Source organism: Setaria viridis, chromosome 6, assembly GCF_005286985.2.
Source record: "Setaria viridis chromosome 6, Setaria_viridis_v4.0, whole genome shotgun sequence".
Lineage (NCBI taxonomy): Eukaryota > Viridiplantae > Streptophyta > Magnoliopsida > Poales > Poaceae > Setaria > Setaria viridis.
The window spans coordinates 453156-472135 of NC_048268.2; the positions used below are offsets into that span (position 1 = coordinate 453156).

Genomic DNA, 18980 nt, shown 5'->3' on the forward strand with positions numbered 1-18980 from the left:
GCTGCGGCAACAGAGGCACCTCCAGCTGCAACCCGACCTATAACCAGACTTCAAAGTGGCATACGCAAGGAGAAAATATACACAGATGGTACTGTCAGGTATGGATTTTTGACAACTACAGGGGAACCTAGTAGTACTGACGAGGCTCTAGCTGATAGTAATTGGAAAAATGCAATGGATCTTGAGTACAATGCCTTAATGAAGAATAAAACTTGGCACCTTGTTCCACCTCAAAAGGGTAGAAATATTATTGGTTGCAAATGGGTATACAGAATAAAGAGAAAATCTGATGGTAGCTTGGATAGATATAAAGCTCGATTGGTAGCAAAGGGTTTTAAGCAGAGATATGGAATAGATTATGAGGAAACTTTCAGTCCTGTTGTTAAAGCTGCTACTATTCGTATTATTCTGTCTCTTGCTGTTTCTCGAGGATGGACTCTCAGACAACTTGACGTACAAAATGCTTTTCTCCATGGCAATCTTGAAGAAGAGGTATATATGCAACAGCCACCTGGTTTTGAAGATCCTTCAAGACCAAACTTTGTTTGTCGCCTAGATAAAGCCTTATATGGTCTGAAACAGGCGCCCAGAGCATGGTACTCTAGACTAAGTGCTAAATTGATATCACTCGGTTTTCAATCTTCAAAGGCTGATACCTCTTTGTTCTTTTATCGCAAGAATGATGTTAGCATGTATCTCCTTGTTTATGTTGATGATATTATTATAGCCAGCTCTACACCACATGCTACCACAGTGTTACTTCAAGATTTGCAGGGGGAATTTGCTCTAACGGATCTGGGAGATCTGCATTATTTTCTCGGTATAGAAGTTGCCAAGGTGCGAGATGGCATTGTTCTCACTCAAAGCAAATATGCTTCTGATCTTCTAAAAAGAGTTGGTATGTCAGATTGCAAGCCTGTTAATACTCCATTATCCACTAGTGAAAAATTATCATTACATGAAGGATCATTGTTGGGACCGGATGATACATCACGGTATAGAAGCATTGTTGGTGCTCTTCAATATCTAACCCTCACTAGACCTGATATAGCCTTTTCTGTTAATAAAGTCTGTCAATTTCTTCATGCACCTACCACAGTACATTGGGCAGCAGTTAAAAGAATATTACGGTACTTGAAGCAATGCACAGAATTGGGCTTGAAAATACAGAAGTCTCCTTCGACTTTGGTGAGTGCATTTTCAGATGCAGACTGGGCTGGCAGTGTTGATGACAGAAGGTCTACAGGAGGGTTTGCTGTGTTCTTGGGTTCTAATCTTGTATCATGAAGTGCAAGAAAACAGGCTACTGTTTCAAGATCTAGTACAGAATCAGAATATAAAGCAATTGCTAATGCTACTGCAGAAGTTATGTGGATACAAACTTTACTGCGTGAATTGGGTATTCCTAGTCCAAAGGCAGCAAGACTTTGGTGTGATAATATTGGTGCAAAGTACTTATCTGCTAATCCTGTTTTCCATGCCAGAACAAAACATATTGAAGTTGACTATCATTTTGTCAGAGAAAGAGTTGCTCGAAAATTACTAGAGATTGAATTTGTTTCATCAGGAGATCAAATTGCAGATGGCTTTACAAAGGCCTTGTCTGTTCGGCTGTTAGAAAATTTCAAAGTCAATCTGAACCTAGAGCGGTTAAGATTGAGGGAGGCTGTTAGATAGAAAGGTTAGATGCATGCGTATTTACCTTACCATATTGTGCCAAAGCCAAGAGATATAGATTGTCTATGTACAGGAATAGATCATCTACGTATAGAAGGTTTATATTTAGAAAAGATCTCTTGGCTTAGCCCTCAAGTTGTAACGCCTATATGTAACTGCTACATGCGGGGCTATTCTGCATCTAATTAACACGTAATCATCGCACGACCCAGATAGGGCGTCGGTGTTCTCCTCCGCTCCTCTGAACTTTCACATGTATAATACACTTTGCTAGTTGCATTCGCATATGTCGCATATGTCGGGATCGATCTAGCTAGTTCAAGTGCCATTGATATAAGAGAGACTACATTTTGCTTGGATGGGAAAATCTGAATAATCATCTAGAAGCAGAATAGTAAGGAGCAGGTATGGTGACGGAGCTAACACGCAGGAACGAACGTCGTAATCCAAGGAGGAGAAGGAACGATGGGGAGGAGCAGTACTCACCAGGCATCCCCAAGCCACGCATCCCCAGCCCCCTCAGCCCCCTTTTTCGGTGTTTTCGCTCAGGCCTGCATCCCCACCTGTTTGCAACTAATGTACCAAAATAGCTGAGGCCACGCAACTAACAACGCTATTGATGCACGATTGCAGGGTTGTCCGAGGTCCAGGCTCCGCTTACTGATCCTGAAGCTGCAGATAAATATTCCGAGGTTGATGTCGACGAAGACGACGAGGAGGAGGTTGATCTTGAAGAAGCAGATGAAGATTCCACACGTCTTATCTTTGAGGTGTGGAAGAAAAAGGCCATCGATTTTGAGGCTGATTTCGGAAACATAGAGACCAAGATACACAGGTTCCCTCCAAGCCTACGAGGCCTTGGCGTGCGGTACATGGTCCCGGCGGCCGTGGCCATCGGCCCTTACCACCGCCCCTCCGCATCCAGAGACAACCTCTGGGAGATGGAGGCCGTCAAGGACCTGGCTGCATACCACTTCGTCTTGGACTCCGGCCACTCGCTGGAGAAGATGGTCCAGGCGGTCTTCGAACGCCAGGCCCACAGCGTCTACACCGGCGAGGGATCAGAAAACATTGATGGTCGTCAGTTTGCGTTCGGCATGTCCCGTGATGGTTGCTTCTTGCTGCAGTACATGGTCATGTGTACAGCCCGGCACGAGTTGGCCCCGTCGCTGGTCTGTGCTCTCAGCTCCAACCAGGCCGTCATCAGCCATGACATAATGCTGCTGGAGAACCAGATCCCGTGGGTGGTGATCGAAACCCTGAGGAGGTTCAGGACCGTAGCAGTGGAGGACTTCATTGCTAAGATGGGACGAACCCTCGAGGTCCGTGGAGACAGCCCCAGAAGACCGTTTGTGTTGGGGGATGGCTACAGGCCACCACATCTTCTTGGCCTCCTCCACTACTACAAAACTGGAACAACGAACACTCGTGCTGCTGGTGCTGGGGCTCCCCCCCCCCGCCCTCTATTGGGGGGAGGCGCCCAATGTCAAAAGCTGTCAGTGCCATCGAGCTCGAAGAGATGGGCATCAAGTTGACAGCTAGCAAGACTACCAAGTTCAGAGACATGGGCATCAAGAAAACACCATTCTCCGGCGAGATCTTCCTGGCGCCATTGCTGCTGGACCAAGTAAGGGCATGCTGGCTAATCAACATGGCTGCCTTCGAGGTCTGCATCGGCGCAGGCGTTAGGGAGGACAGTAAACAGCAGCCTGTGGTTTGCTCCTACCTTGCCGTCCTCGCAATGCTCATGGACCGTAAGGAGGACGTGCACGAGCTGCGAGCGAAGCGCCTCGTGCAGGGAGAGCTCACCAACAGGGAGACGCTCGACTTCTTCAAGACCCTCATCAAGCACATATCTGGCGGCGCCCTGTATGTCCGCATCTTGGAAGATATCGAGGACTACAAGCAGAAGAGGAGGATGTGGGTCAAGGTGTACGCATTCATATACAAAAACCTTAAAACCATAATCACAGTCCTCTCCATCATTGGTGTTATTACGGGTATCTTCAAGACGCTACTCTCTCTCCAGAAACATTAGCGCGCGGCGCCACATAGTACTAATTTCATTTGCTTGTTTGTCATTCATGCCATATATATTATTTGCCTCCATTTTTGAACAAATAATGGTTGTGCCTAGGACCTAAATGTTCTTGTCCATGTGAGTATAAACATGTATTCTCATTTTCTTGTCTAAATAATACCCAATGTTTTTGAACTATATAGACTTCAATTATCCATCCATTCCAAATTGTAGATCATTTAGCTTTTTTAGTTTCATAAATATTATTATGCATCTAGATCTAGTGTATGTCTAGGTGCATAATAATATCTATGAACCTAGAAAAATTAAAACGATCTACAATTTGGAATGGAGGAAGCAATTGTTATATAGACTTCGGTCAACTAAGTTTATGGTTGACAAAAAAAGCCCTCAAGGCTCATGAACTAACTAAGTTATATAGACTTCGGTCAACTAAGTAAGGCAGCAATGATGTACTTATTTCCAGCAATTGCTTGCATCATAATTAATTATATTGTGCATCAGATACGTTGTAGACTCTAAATTTGCAAATTTCAACCACTGATTACTGGTTGTATGTTTATATAGCATAGTATTTTTGTCTACATTTATTCAGAACATGGATGATGGACATAAAGCTATAAATAAGATGGCCGGTGTTCTTTCTGCTACACATCTTTTATGCAAAGAACCTTCAATCCAAACTAAATTCATTTCATGGTGCTATTCTTTTTAGTGGTTGGAGTGGTCGAGTGCATTATTTAGCGCTCTCGCTATGTTGATTGGGGCGGAGCGAATTGCTTTGTTTTAAAAAAAATTACCACTAACATGGATATAGGGATAATACATAGCCTACTTTGAAATTATAGATTTCAAAATATTTAGTACTTAGCCTTGGAGGTGTTAATAAAATGGAATCTTGACACCTTATACAATGTGCATGCCAAGTTTCGTAACATTTGGAGTTCAAATATACTATTTTATTAAGGTGACCCAAAAGTGGGTAAATTTAACAGTAACCCTAACATGGAAGTAAGGATAATACATAACCTACTTTGAAATTATAGATTTCAAAATATATAGCACTTAGCCTTGGAGGTGTTAATAAAATGGAATCTATACACCTTATACAATATGCATGCCGAGTTTTGTGACATTTGAAGTTCAAATACTATTTTATTAAGATGACCCAAAAGTGAGAAAATTTAACAGCAACCCTAACATGGATATACAGATAATACATAGCCTATAGTTTCAAAATATGTAACTTTTGGCCCTATGTAGGTTACTAAAATGGATTATTTACACCTTGTACAATGCGCATACACAGTTTCGTAATATTTGAAGTTCAAATACTATTTTATTTAGATGGTTCAAAGTGGGTAAATTGAATTAGGTGCCCTTTGTCACGCCAGGCACGATGGCGCAACAAAATCACATTGCCGCGCCACATGCATTGGCGTGACGGAAGCTTTCCACATCATCGGCTCCTGCCATCGTGGTGGCCTTGTCGTGCCATTGTATGTGGCGCGACAACATGATCCTATCACACCAAAAGGGTCGCCGGATGGAAATATTTGTCAGGGGGGGTTATTTTTAAAATTATATTGAAAAAAGGGTTATTCTGGTATAGGCCCTACAGTGCTCGTTCTTGTTTGGGTCTTTCCATACTAGACTGATGATAGATGTGCATCCAGAATAGTAGAACACTGCTGGTTCTGGATCAGCGCAGTGAGTTTGGTGAAGATGTGAAGAAATGAAAATAATTTCTCCACAAAGATTACTGCATATACTTGAACCAGTATACCTGCTGTACTTGATGAATCAGAAATGCACGAGAGGTAGTAGTACAACTAGGACATGGTGTAAAGATTCGATATATCCTGCTGGGGAATGCACCTTCGGTATCGGTTCCAAACCTCCTTTAATACCGGTTGTGCAACCAATATTGCTATGTCGGTACTAAGGGGATCCTTTAATACCAGATGAAATAACCGGTGCTAAATTTCCTACCACGTCACGCGTGGCCGAGGTCTTTTCCTTTTCCTTTTCTTTTCTCATTTTCTTTTCTATTCTTTTCTTTCTTTTCTCATTTTCCTTTTCTGCCATGTCACATGCCGTTCCACCGGCGCGCCATGCCCAGCCGCTATCGTACATACATCTACGGCCCACCAGAAGGTTTGGACAGTCCTAAATATGGGGCTGGTGTAGTCTATGTGGAAAGACAAGAGCTAGCCGAGGATCAGAAAAAGTACTCGTAGTAAGAAGAGTAAAACTCGTCTAGTCGAATCCGACTAGTATTCTTGTAAACAACCGACCTGTAACCCTACCCCCGATAACATAAGGTGAGGTAGGGACCCCCTCCAAAGCAATTCAATCCAACCAACGTACATGATGTAGGGTATTACGCTATTCAGCGGCCCGAACCTGTCTAAATCGTGTATCTGCGTTTACATTTGAGTTCCTGATCTCGACGAGCCCCACTAACTAAAACACTACCTCGAGCACCCTCCTCGGTAGGTTGCCAGGTCTAAACACTGATAGCTGGCGCGCTAGGTAGGGGATCTCGCTGAGAATCCATTGGCGAACTCAATGTCACAAGCCATCATCAAGTCAATTATCGCGTTCGAAGCAGGCGCAACGTTCGTCTTCGGCTCTTAGGTTTGCATCACAGACAGCACTGGAAATGTCCATCGTCACATTGCGTCGGCCCTGGAGAAGAAGCAGCAAACTATAAAGTTCTAGCGCCAAGCTCTGGAGGATCTCGTCGAGATTTTCAGCAAATTTTCAATTTTTGACCTAGTCAGAGGCTAGGGAGACGAGTTTGAGTACAACTCGACTTCTTCCACCAGCCGGATTAACCCGCACGAGCTGGCACATAAGCCATCGTGCGAATCGGATTGCCACTAGAGTCAATTCTCGTTCGGACTCCGCAACGCGACCACTGTTTATCAGGCAGTCTTGTCCAGATCACAATCCGGTGCGGATAAGATCGAGGACCTCAACTACTACTCAGACCTGAAGGAGGAAACTCCTTTATCAGGTCCGCAACAGGGCCTGGTAATCACATTAACTCCCCAAGGCAGATTCGTCTACTGTCCCAACATGAAGTCACCCGGTGTTGCCAAGGATAACAATTCGTGCCTCATTGCCTACCTCGACACTCTCCCGTACTAAGAGGGAGCTCCTCTATCACCCATCTACTAGGAAGGTGGCACCACAGAGGTCATCACTTCAAGCTCGAAAAGCTATTCCCCAGAACGCGAACTCTTCGCTCTCATTACTGGACAAGAGGATGAAGAAGAAGAGCAACAGGACAGAAGCCCATGACATGAGCGTCACCCTAGATGACGTCTCATAGGATGAGCTCACCGCCAATGTTGTTGGAGAATAGATTGAAGCTCAAAGAACTCGATGACGTCTCACAGGAGCGTCGCCTTGCAGTAGACCTACCAATCCAGAACTTGGATAACGCCTTTGAAGCAGTTCAAACACGTCACCATCGTACTCCCCTAGCTACCGTCGCGTCTATTGATTTCATCACTCGTGCGCTGCCTTAGAACAAGTACACCAGACAGTTGGCTCAACTGGCAGAACTCGTGTATGAACAACTCGATCAATAGAATTAGATACAGTCAGTCCAACGCTCCCCATCCCAGTGTAATCAATATGGCAGTAGCCATAGAGGCCCTCCAGCCAGACCAAGCCAACTCGGAGGTACCAGACCAAGCCAAGCTGGAGCGGAGGGTAGTCGGGCAGGACCTTCGGGAGGCCGTGGCCACTGTGGAGCTAACCCAGAACCCAAACGCCCAGCAGAAGACCTCCGCAACAAGATCAACACCACTTGCAGCGCTCGTACCATCATCGACGAACGGCGCCACGAGCGCGAGCAAGAAGTCGAACACCCAGGAGATGATACTGACGGGTTCCCCACCTTCTCAAGACACGTGAGGAGGATAACTCTACTCAAAAAGTTCAAACCTCCGGGTATTACCAAATAAGATGGCAAGCAAGACCCAGTCCAATGGCTACGATGCTACTCGTTGTTAGTACAAGCAGCTGGGGGAAAATGACGACACCAAAGTTATCTACTTCCCCATCTGCATGGAAGTAGCGCCACTAACATGACTCAAATCTTTGGACAAGAACTCTATCAACTCGTGGAAAGACCTCAAGGTGGCGTTCACTAACAACTACGTTGGGCAATGCAGCGTCCTGGCTACAGGATCGACTTGTCCCATGTCAACAAGAAGGTGAAACCCTACGGAGCTACTTACGTTATTTCTTCGATAAGAAGGCTACAATCATGGACATCACGGAGCGCGATGTTATTGATTGCTTCCAGAACGGCCTCCACGACCGTCGGATGTTCCAAGACTTCGGCAGAAGACACCCCGCTAATGTCAAATCTCTCAAGATCATGGTGCAGGCATGGGTAGATGAAGAAGCCAGGGTGATTAAAAGGTTCAAGTCCAATCGTAACAAAGGCTAGAACAACAACAATCAATACAAGGGCCAACACAATGACAAGAAACGTAACGATCGTCCTAACAATGGCAACCGGAATAACTACACAAAAGTTCACAAACTGCAAGCAAAAGCCAGACAATACTCTCACGGCAATTTCGCAGTCATCCAAGAAAAGTGGCGGCAAGAATCAAGATAGGCTCTCGTTCAACGAGCTCCTGAAGAAAGAGTGCCCATGGCATCCATACCACAAGCACTCTGCAATAGATTGTTTCAGTATATGCAGAGTCATGAAAGACTTGCCAGAACCATCCGGCACCAAAGACAATGGCAAGACCAAGGAAGATGAAGATGATAGTGACAATGTCAAGTTCCAAAACCCATTCAATATCGTCAACATCATCTTTGACAAAACCTTGGGTACTTCTACTAAGCGATACTAGTACACTACGATACTCCTTCGAAACTCAGTTGTCATGTTTCCTTTCAACATTTTTCTTTTAATCGTGTCACTTCGAATTACATAGACTACTACTACTACTACTACTACTACTACTACTACTACTACTACTACTACTACTATTTTAAACGCATTTTAGACACAAACACTCACATGCATACATGCATATTCATCATTGTAACTTACTTGTGCGCTTGTGAATAGTACCTTGAGTCCAAAATAACTTTGTTGCACATAGATCTTTTCAACAAATTTGTCGAAGCTATCAATTCGATTATTATAAATGTTTGATATTATCATGCTAGTTCTACCTAGAATATATTGCAATACTTTTGCAGATTTATCATGATTCCAAATATTAAATTAGGGTTTTTGATCCCTCTCAATTTCTCTTTTCAAATAAAGGATCCAGGAATCATAGTCATCTCAGAATATTTGGCATCTTTGACCGTAAATAAAAGACATTATAAAGATCAACAATATGAAAATGAAGTTACTGGATTTGTGAAACCAACTGTTTTATATTATATAATTATTTTTATTTTAAACGATTTACTAATAATAAATATTATTAGTAAAGTAATATTATATAATATTTTAAACCATTTACTTATTTTACACCAGCGACTCCCGTCCTTCCACTCTGCTCCCGCCCTCCGCTCCAAAAACCAGCAGATTTGGGCGGCGCCGGCGCCGGCGCCAATCTGTAGACTCGTGGAGAGAGAGAGAGCTGACAGCGGCGACGCGATGCCGATCGAGATGCCCCGTGGGCTGCCGTTCGCGGTGGACACGTGGACCCCGGCGTCGTCGCTGAAGCGCCACCGCTTCCTCACCCACGCCCACCGCGACCACCTCGCCGGCATCGCCGCCACCTCTACCGTCTCAGCCTCCTCCCCGGTCTACGCCTCGCGCCTCACCATCCTCGTCGCCCTCCGCATCTTCCCCCAGCTCCACCGGGCCGCGTTCGTCGAGCTGGAGGCGGGCGCCCCGCCGCTGCGCGTCCCCGACCCCGACGGCGACTTCACCGTTACCGCCTTCGACGCAAACCACTGCCCAGGTCCGCGCGCCTCTCCTCCTCGTCCTTGCTTCCCCTCGATCCCGGAATTTCGGATGATGCTGACCCCGTCTGCAGGCGCGGTGATGTTCCTGTTCGAGGGCCCCTTCGGCGCCGTCCTCCACACCGGCGACTGCCGCCTGACGCTGGACTGCCTCAGCGCCCTGATGCCCCTCCTCGCCCGCCGCATCTACTACCTCTTCCTCGACTGCACCTTCGCACGATGCCCCCTGCAGTTCCCCACCAAGGAGGACTCCATCCGTCAGGTGAGCTCCTGCTTCGCCACATCCATGTGAATTCCCCACCCAATTGCTGTAATTTTCTGATTCCAGGTGATCAATTGCATCTGGAAGCACCCGAACGCGCCGGTGGTCTACCTGGTGTGCGACATGCTGGGCCAGGAGGACGTCCTAATCGAGGTGTCCAAGGCGTTCGGATCCAAGATATACGTCGACAGAGACAAGAATTCAGATTGCCACCAGACGCTCTCGCACGTCGCGCCGGAGATCCTCGCCGGCGCCGCCGCGTCCTCCTCCCGCTTCCACGTGATCCCGTTCCCGCGGCTGTCGGAGCGGGCAACGGAGATCCTCGCGCTGGCACGGGCCAGGCAGCAGCCAGAGCCCCTCATCATCAGGCCGTCCTCGCAGTGGTACGCGTACTACGATCCACCGGAGGGGTCGGCGCAGCAGAAACCGCTGCTGACGGAGCCGATGCGGGATGAGTTTGGGGTCTGGCATGTCTGCTTGTCGATGCATTCGTCCCGAGAAGAGCTGGAGCAGGCGTTGGGGATCCTCAAGCCCAAATGGGTTGTCTCGACGACGCCTCCGTGCATGGCAGTGGACCTGAGCTATGTCAAGAAGCATTGCGCCCTGTCCCGGTTTGGTCCTGATGATCCCATCTGGAAGTTGCTTGGGATACCTGATGGGATGTCTACTGGTATCAGCAAACCACAGGCAGCGCTGACGGTGGAAGCTGTCGGGGAGCGTGAGCAAGAATTCAGTTCTTGTACTGATGAGTGTGGCTCCGATGATAGAAGCCAGGCAGAGGCTGCAGAACCCACACCGGCTGATTTTGAGATCAGAATTGAGCCGCCTGTGACGCTATTTGGGAGCGCAAGGTTTGGATTAGTGCAGCACGAATCTGAACTGTGGGGACATGAGTATCAGATTGTGGAGATGATTGATAATGCTGAACTTGAAGCCAAGGATTCTGCTACCAAAACTGGGTGTTGTAACAATAGCAAGCCTGATGAGAGTGTAGAAATAATTGATTTAACTGAAGTTGCAACAAAGGAGCAGACTTCAGTCCCTGAATCTGAGCTGTTGAAGGGCAGCAAATCTGACGATGGAGCTGAAGTAGTTGATCTAACTGAAGATGGAAGGAAACAGATGAGTTTCATTGCAGAGCCTGAACAGTCTATGGATGACAAAGGGAATGGGGAAGTTGAATCGGTGGAAGCCCAAGAACAGGATCAGACTGTTCATTATGATCTGCAGGAAGTTTGCAGGCACAAGGTCACTGATGCAGGTAAAAACAGAATGGAGGTGACTAAAGAGATTTCAATTTCAGCTGTGCATGTCAAAGTTTCGGCTACAATCAACAAGGATGATGACACATCTACATCAGAAACGGGGGAGAACTCTGATCAAGGCTCTGAAAGGTCAAGCGATTCTTCGACCACTGTTGGATCATCAAAAGGGCTTAACACAAACCTGAGGCGGCTTTACAGGTCGATGAACGTATCTGTTCCGCGGCCCCTGCCGTCATTGGTTGAGCTCATGGGGGCCTCCAAACGGCCCAGAGTTTCTCAAACTGTGCAGCTATAGGCTTGTGGCAGATTAATTATTTATTTTATTGCTATCAAATTCATATCTCTGTTGAATCTTTATTTCTTGTTAGCTACTTGATTTGTGGCTCAAGGACTACTACTTTTTTTTTGAACATAAATGGCAGGAGCTATGCCTTTCAATTAAGAAGGAAAAGAGAATTTAAGATACAGCGGCTCCTAGGTCGTGAACTCGCAATGTAGCTAAGGATTGACTCTGCCACCCGACAAGCCTTACACCATGATTGCAATTACACTCAAGGACTACTTCAGATTGACTTGATTCTACAAAGAGGCAAGTATAAGCTTGCAGCAGAGTATAGGCAGCAATGATGAATTGTGCTGAAGAAACATCTTGTGTTCTGAATCCACATCTCTATCAATTTCCTACACTTATGTTATTCATCGTGGTTTGTAGAAAACTGCAAGTTTGCAACACATACGATCTGACTCGATATTGCAGAATATAGTGAAAAATTCCAGTTCATCGACTCCAAATATGAAAAAAGGTGTGTAGGAATTTGGCAGGAGCAGATTGATGCCATGCTATTTGTTTTTGTCAGAAGCAGACAATTTAACTTGCAGGAAATGCTCTATCACGAAATCTGCAGAGTAAGTTTGCTGTTATTTGTCTTTGCATAACGATCATTCTATTTGGTCATTTGTTAATGATGGCGCCAGCAAAAAGAACAATCGAGCCTGAAGCCTGAACTGAACATTGCAGATAGGGCTTGTTTGGTTGGAGACCTGAACAAGTTGCCTCGCAAAAAATGCTGCCGGAGAGTTGACTGAAAATTTGATGAAATCTGCCTTGTCAAGCAAGCTAGGTGATAGTTCATTTGGTTGGAGGCATGTGCAGAACGCTGATTTAAAGGGAAACACAACATTCATTTGCTTTTTTAAAATATGATTTAATAGACACTAATACATGATTAGTGGATGTCGAATGACTTGCTTATTAATTTTGATTAATAAGATTATAAAATAAATATTTGTAATAGAACAATAAACATATTTAATTAAAAATAATATGAGAAATAATATGAAAACGTTATTTTTAACAAGGTGAAGTAAATTGTGTTAATGTTTTACATAGTGAGAATATCATTTGATTGATTTTACGTAGACAAATAAGCTATAGGAAGATCGTGCATGCAACCATACGATTGATTAGTATGTAATTATAGCCATTAGTCCAAGCAACCACCGTACTGGAGCTAGACGTTCAATTTCGTCGGTCTAGCGGGGTTGATGTTGCCTTCTCCAAGCAACCTTCCAGGATCATAACAAAACACCATGCAGGCAAGCTTCAGGCAAGTGTGCAGGCACGCAATTTCAGCTCAGGCTGCAACCAAACAGCCCCATATTGCCTGGATCCAAATTAGGTGTCGATTTGCAAAAGTTTGGATCCCGATTAATACTTGCGATCCAAACTGGGGGCATATATGCAAATCAACCCATCCGTTAGGTCAAGACGTACGGCTCGGATCGAGGGGGCGGCCGGTGGATATTTGCAGAGAAGTCCTTTGAGTTGGTGACTGAGGTGGAAGAAGAGGCGAGCACGTTTGGTTGGCGGCGGACACCCCCCACCCATCTCCTCCAAAACCCCCATCCGCTCACTGAGAAGGAAGGGAGAGACAGATAAAATCGATGGCGAGTGGCGGCGGCGACAACGGCGGCGGCGCGGGCGACGCCGAGTTCTACCTGCGGTACTACGTGGGGCACAAGGGCAAGTTCGGGCACGAGTTCCTCGAGTTCGAGTTCCGCCCCGACGGCAAGCTCCGCTACGCCAACAACTCCAACTACAAGAACGACACCATGATCCGCAAGGAGGTCTTCGTCTCCCCATCCGTCCTCCGCGAGGCCAGGAGGATCATCCAGGAGTCCGATGTGAGCTCACACAATCCCTCTCCTTATCCTTCGATTCGATTGCATTCCATTCGGAATCTGTAGAGGAAAACCTAGCTAGGGTTTGTAGATTTGATTGCTTGCCTTCGTCCCCGCCGCAGATTATGAAGGAGGACGACAGCAACTGGCCGGAGCCCGACCGCATCGGGCGCCAGGAGCTCGAGATCGTCATGGGCAACGAGCACATCTCCTTCACCACATCCAAGATCGGCTCCCTCGTCGATGTCCAGTCCAGCAAGGACCCGGAGGGCCTCCGGATCTTCTACTACCTCGTCCAGGTTTGCATCCCCCCCACAACTGCCTACATTGTTTGCCCCCATATTTGGTACAGTACAGACTACTGATTTGGGTCCTTGTCATGGGCATTGGCATAGTGACATTGCTTAATTGAACTGATTAGCTGCTGAGCTGATGAAGTTAATTGCATATTACGGGCATTGGGATAAGCTCATCTTTTTTAATAATTGGCAACTCATGAGCACAAGAAGAGCGTTTAAATCAAGTTTTAATAATTTTAGATAAGCAATGAGTCAACTGTTATTTCTTTGGAGGAAAATGATGTACTTTTTCGTCCTAATATACATGAATCTTATACTGATGGAAGAAATCTGTAGGATATAATTGTTTAGCAAGAACAAAGTACCCCTTCGTGGCACTACATCCCAGCAAGTTGTGCTCACTGCCTGAGAGTATTTCAACTATGCATAGAACCTTAGTTTTCTTTTTTGATCTCAAGTTTCTTTGTGGAGTTTGACGGGCACATATGCCCTTTTTTCTTTCAGAGAATGTTGGTTTCAAAAAACTGTGTGTCATTTGGATGACCTACAATGTTTCAATTCTTTATACATCAGTGTCATTGTTTTGGTCATTTTGTGAACATTTATTTTTCTGAGCTGAGGGGGGCATGTCTTGTCCATGCTCTTATTTTTTGTACTTTGATTCTTTGGTAGCATTGAGATTACTGTAATTATTGAGAAGCTAGCTATCTGCTCTTTACCAAAATAAGCTGGATAATAGACCTTCACTACCTTGGATTGTATAAGTTAAAACTGGATGCAGGGGAAAAGACGAACACTGGTTTTATGCTTTTTCCAGTACTAACTGCACTTCAGAAACATGACCATTTTACCATTCCTGGCCTAGCAATCCACTTAGATGTCTGAGCAAGATTATTGTGCGAATCTGTAGGGTTGATAGATTATTGCTGGTTCTTTGATACTCTGATTTTGATACTCTTAGACTTGTTGAGGTCTTATAGTCTAGCATTGTTTTACAGTCGAGCATTGTGTGTTTCAGTACTATTTCCAGGAAATAGTTTCAGGTTGGGTAAATGCAACTGGATTGGTTTTCTGTATCTGAAATTTGCCTGTGAGATAAGTAGTAAAAATAATAGCAAAGGATCATCATACCTCTGTTGGTCATGTTATGTTCTTCACTGGTCGTGTGGGTTTTTTATCTAACGCCTCTCCTTGAAAATGCCAGATGCCCCTCTAGTGTAGCTGTGATTACATGAGTACAACCTTAAATTTTTCTTGGGTGTTTTAGTGAGCATTTTCATGGTTGACTGAATGATAAATTCTGATTCTTATCATTGTAGAGCTGATGGATATGCTGTTTTGTTGAAACTCAGTCAGATGCTATGATTTGACACTGTAGACCTGTTCGAGGTCAAAATAGCTGAAGCATTATTTGCATTTCACTACTTGTTTGTGGAATATTTTAGGTTGAATAAACAAACAGTTAGTTGGGTTTGCTAAATCTGAAATTGGCAGTAAGAAATGTAATGTACTTAGAACTGTGAGGTGGGTACAAAGATAAATATTGCTATGCATGTGTTGGTTATGGATGTTGCTCACTGATTATGTGCATTTTTAATTGACTAGTCTCCTCTGGCGTATATATGATTATATCAGTTATCCTTAAACTTTTGCTGGGCTAGCTTAGCGAATCATCTTCATGTTTGACTACATTAAATTCTGGATCATTGTCATGGGCTTGTAGTTTGAACATGGTCCAAGAGTGTGCAATGGTTTGGATGCGTTAACCACTCTTGGCTGTTTGGTTTAAATATCTATGAAAACTTGGTACTTTTTTGCAAGAAAAAAGGCCTTATTATTTTGTTGTGCACAGGACATTTCACTGTAAATGAGACATATTCCTAACTTGTTCCCTCCCAATGTTTTTGTCTGCAGGATCTGAAGTGTTTTGTGTTTTCACTCATCAACCTCCACTTCAAGATCAAGCCGATTCAGTCCTGAGCTCCATTCCATGCTGTCTCATATTTGTGTTATGTGAGAGTGAGTGTTTAAGAGAGAACCATGTACCATGTAAGATCCTATTTAGTTTGTGATGATGCACTCGGGTTTTCTGGAGCACTGGGTGGAAGTGGGACTTTGAGTTTGCCTGGGGTTGCTGTTTGGATTGTGCAAACTGCGAGTAATGATATTTATTTTCCTTTTCCAGTTTCCTGTTAGGTGGAGTCTTCTTGTTATCAGCCAATTGTTAAGGTCGTTTGGCACACCAGTCTTTCCTGTTGTTTTGTGCTGAACCTCCTGTGACATTATCATCAGTGCTCTGCGGAAGGTGGCGCGACACAGTAACAGGTGCCGACCTGTGGTGATCCAAGTCCAGCCAATCGCCATCACAGGGTAAAATCTGCTGTGCATTTCTGTAGTGGGTTGGCTGTAAAAAATGATTGGATTCATCAAAGATAACTGCAAGGAAACATTGTTTTGTAAAGCAGCTGAAGAGAAACGCGTGTGCGCGTGGACCTGCCTGTTGGCCTTTAATCTGATGCGCCCTGTCTGCTTAATGACCATGGATCAGAGCATAAGCGTGCACTGTAAGGTAGCCTGCTTGCTTTGCTACTTTGGGCTTTGGGGGATTCCTCGTCCGGTATGGAAAGCTACTGCTCGAGAAGATTTCAAATACACAACTTTGTATCAACTTCAAATCCAAAGGAGAATTACATGGGGTCACTCACTAGCTGCTTATGATTTCACATACACAACTTTGTATCAACTTCAAATCCAAAGGAGAATTACATGGGGTCACTCACTAGCTGCTTCTTTCCTTAAAATCTTTGCATCCAAAGACAAATGGTCCATGCACATAAGCAGTTACACATGAAGCGTCAGCTCAGCCAAAGCCAAAGCGTCCAAGAAAGAAGATGCTGAGATGCACCTTTTATCACCATTCCATCTTCATGTGATCTCTTCTTTTCCCTGTCTGCCTGCTTTTGTTTCTCCTCCCCCCCCCCCCCCCCCCCCCCCCCCCCCCCACCCCCACCAATCAGCCTATTTAATTTTGATCTGATACAATTTTGGACCACCAAATTAAGCCTCTTGGCCCAGATGGAATAGTCTTTCATTTGGATTCACTGTGTTTACAGAGGCTTTTTTCAAGCCAGGCGGTAAAAAACCGAGATAGATGGAATTGTAGGTTTTCGTCAAGATCATTTCTTTCAACAGATCGAGACAACATAACAACATGATCAAATTGCACGGCATTTGCCCATACTAAGTCAACACACATTCAATACTATGTCGTTCCTTGGAACTTGGAAGATAGATCTCCACATTTTACTTCTACATGCGTTAGTTAGATACTCAAAGATTGTAATGTCGATGTCCTGATCCCGTTTCGATCACTCGTGTGGCCTATTGATGCCTTTTTTGTGTTATCTCAGCATGTGTTTATTGTATCTAGCTCCTTGAGGCTGCTGGAGGATGCCAGGCCATGGTCTTTTAGCCTGAGTAGTTGTTCTGAAAAACTATATGAATTGCCTTTGTTGTGAAAATTAGACTAAATATCTTGGAGACTTGAAATCAGAACACTTTTTCATGTGATTGGACTTTAGACGTGAGACTTGGTACACACACGATGCATGAGCTGTGCCAAAGAATATGTGTTGAGGAAAAAAGATGCTGAGCCTGAGAAGCACCTTTGTCCTCCATTCTATCTCCATGCGCTCTCATATCTTTTACATGCCTGCCAGCCTTTCTTTGTCCTCTGAAACCTACCTATCAACCATAGTAATGCCACAATTTTGGACCACAGAAGACCCTTCATTTCCACTCTATTTCCAATCCCCCAGTGCAATAGGGTGCATATATATAGCAATTCGGCTATGAACTTCATCCAAAATTTCAAAACTAAATAGAAATAAAAGATCTTCACTATATTTCCATCCAGAGTATCTGAATCTAGATTAGGTTGGCATACAAGTCATGGAAACGTAGCAGTAACGAGCCCTCTTGCTAGTTTCTGTCAACTTTACACTGTTCAACAAAAGAACAACTCAAGTAGTGGGATAGTGCCTACCCCATACTTATTCATCTATTGAAGTGAACAAAGAAAAATATATGCTCAACATATTCTTCTCTGAACTAAAGTTTAATCCTCAACACATAAAAGAACATTTCTTCTTCAGTAGTTAACTGATAATAGTACAAGAGATTAAGAGATACGTACATATTAATCAACTCAACACTGGATTACGTGCAGATTAACAAGTGGAGTACTATTCTATGCTACCAAAATCATAGAGACGAGGGCGATTAATAAGAGTACTATTTTACGCTGTTATGAAGGATGATTAATTGGAGTACTGGATCAGCATCATCAGCTAGCTGCTATTGGAGACGAGGGCGATGATGTCGAGCGCGACGGAGCAGAGCCGGCTGAGCGCCTCCTCCCTGGCCGCCAGCTCCGGCGGGTACTGACCCGGCCTCTGCCGGCGGAACAGCACCCTGCACACCTGCGGGTACTCGGCGGCGGCGCTGACGTGCACGGACGCGAAGTCGTAGTCCTGCGCCGCGATGGACTCCCTCGCCGCGCTCAGCGCGTCGCGGGCGTCGCCGTACTTGGCGGCGCAGGTGCGGAGCAGCGCCTGCACGGTGGCGTCGGCGGCCTGCTGCTGCGCGGCCGCCGTGCCGTCCGGGGCGGTGCCGTTGGCGAGCGCGGCGGCCGTGGCGGCGGCGCCCGAGGCGTTGGCGGCCGCGGCGGAGACGGCGATGGCGGAGAGGCCCCGCACGTCGGCCGTGGCGCTGGACGGGTCGGCGCCCAGCGCGGACACGCAGAGCTCGGGGTAGGTCGTGGAGTTGCAGGTGGCGCGCACCAAAGCGGCGGCGGCGGCCGGGGGTGGAGGAGAAGGTGATGGAGGAGGCGATGATGGGTGCTTCGGCCCGTGGCCGTGGCCGTGGCTGTGGCTCTTGTGCGCCGACGGGCCGGCGCGGGAGGAGGAGAGGGCGGCGAGAGGGAGGATGGCCAGGAGGAGGAGCACCATGGCGTTCTTGGTGGCCATTGGAGCCATTATTAACTGCTGGAGAGATCGGTCAGTACGAGATGGGCTTGATCTTGTGGTGTGAAGAGAGATGAGCTTGTGTTTTGTGATGAGTTGCTTGTGCTGGAGTGAATGGAGGTTGCAAACGGGTGTGGGGTTTTATAGGAGGAGAGCATGCATTGCTGGCTGTCAACAATGTTGACTACATACTCTCAGAGTCACAAGTGGATGGGGAGAAGTCCACCACGACCACACTATACTAGATGCCGTGTACACTTTCCACAA

General features: G+C 45.7%; 4 protein-coding genes across 5 annotated transcripts; 3 read left to right on the forward strand and 1 right to left on the reverse strand.

Annotated features, from left to right (window-relative positions):
- The first annotated feature begins 2142 nt into the window (after positions 1-2142).
- LOC117860692 (UPF0481 protein At3g47200) lies at positions 2143-3715 on the forward strand. Its single transcript, XM_072294523.1, is given in 3 exon segments — positions 2143-2155; positions 2311-3117; positions 3120-3715. Coding segments are annotated over 3 exon segments (1416 nt in total).
- Positions 3716-9253: 5538 nt separating this feature from the next.
- LOC117860956 (uncharacterized) lies at positions 9254-12119 on the forward strand. 2 transcript variants are annotated; one of them, XM_034744397.2, is made up of 3 exons: positions 9254-9681; positions 9757-9944; positions 10011-12119. In XM_034744397.2, exons 1-3 carry the CDS (start codon positions 9372-9374, stop codon positions 11502-11504), a joined length of 1992 nt encoding a protein of 663 aa, XP_034600288.1. In that variant the 5' UTR covers positions 9254-9371; the 3' UTR covers positions 11505-12119. The 2 variants fall into 2 exon arrangements, with proteins under 2 accessions (XP_034600288.1, XP_034600289.1); XM_034744398.2 differs by having other exon boundaries at positions 10032-11990.
- A 944-nt stretch (positions 12120-13063) lies between these two features.
- Positions 13064-15873, forward strand: LOC117860957 (protein mago nashi homolog 1). Its single transcript, XM_034744399.2, has 3 exons — positions 13064-13393; positions 13513-13689; positions 15604-15873. Exons 1-3 carry the CDS (start codon positions 13154-13156, stop codon positions 15667-15669), a joined length of 483 nt encoding a protein of 160 aa, XP_034600290.1. The 5' UTR covers positions 13064-13153; the 3' UTR covers positions 15670-15873.
- Positions 15874-17570: 1697 nt separating this feature from the next.
- LOC117860166 (pectinesterase inhibitor 28) lies at positions 17571-18980 on the reverse strand. The gene has a single exon (XM_034743407.2). It carries the CDS (start codon positions 18723-18725, stop codon positions 18039-18041), a length of 687 nt encoding a protein of 228 aa, XP_034599298.1. The 5' UTR covers positions 18726-18980; the 3' UTR covers positions 17571-18038.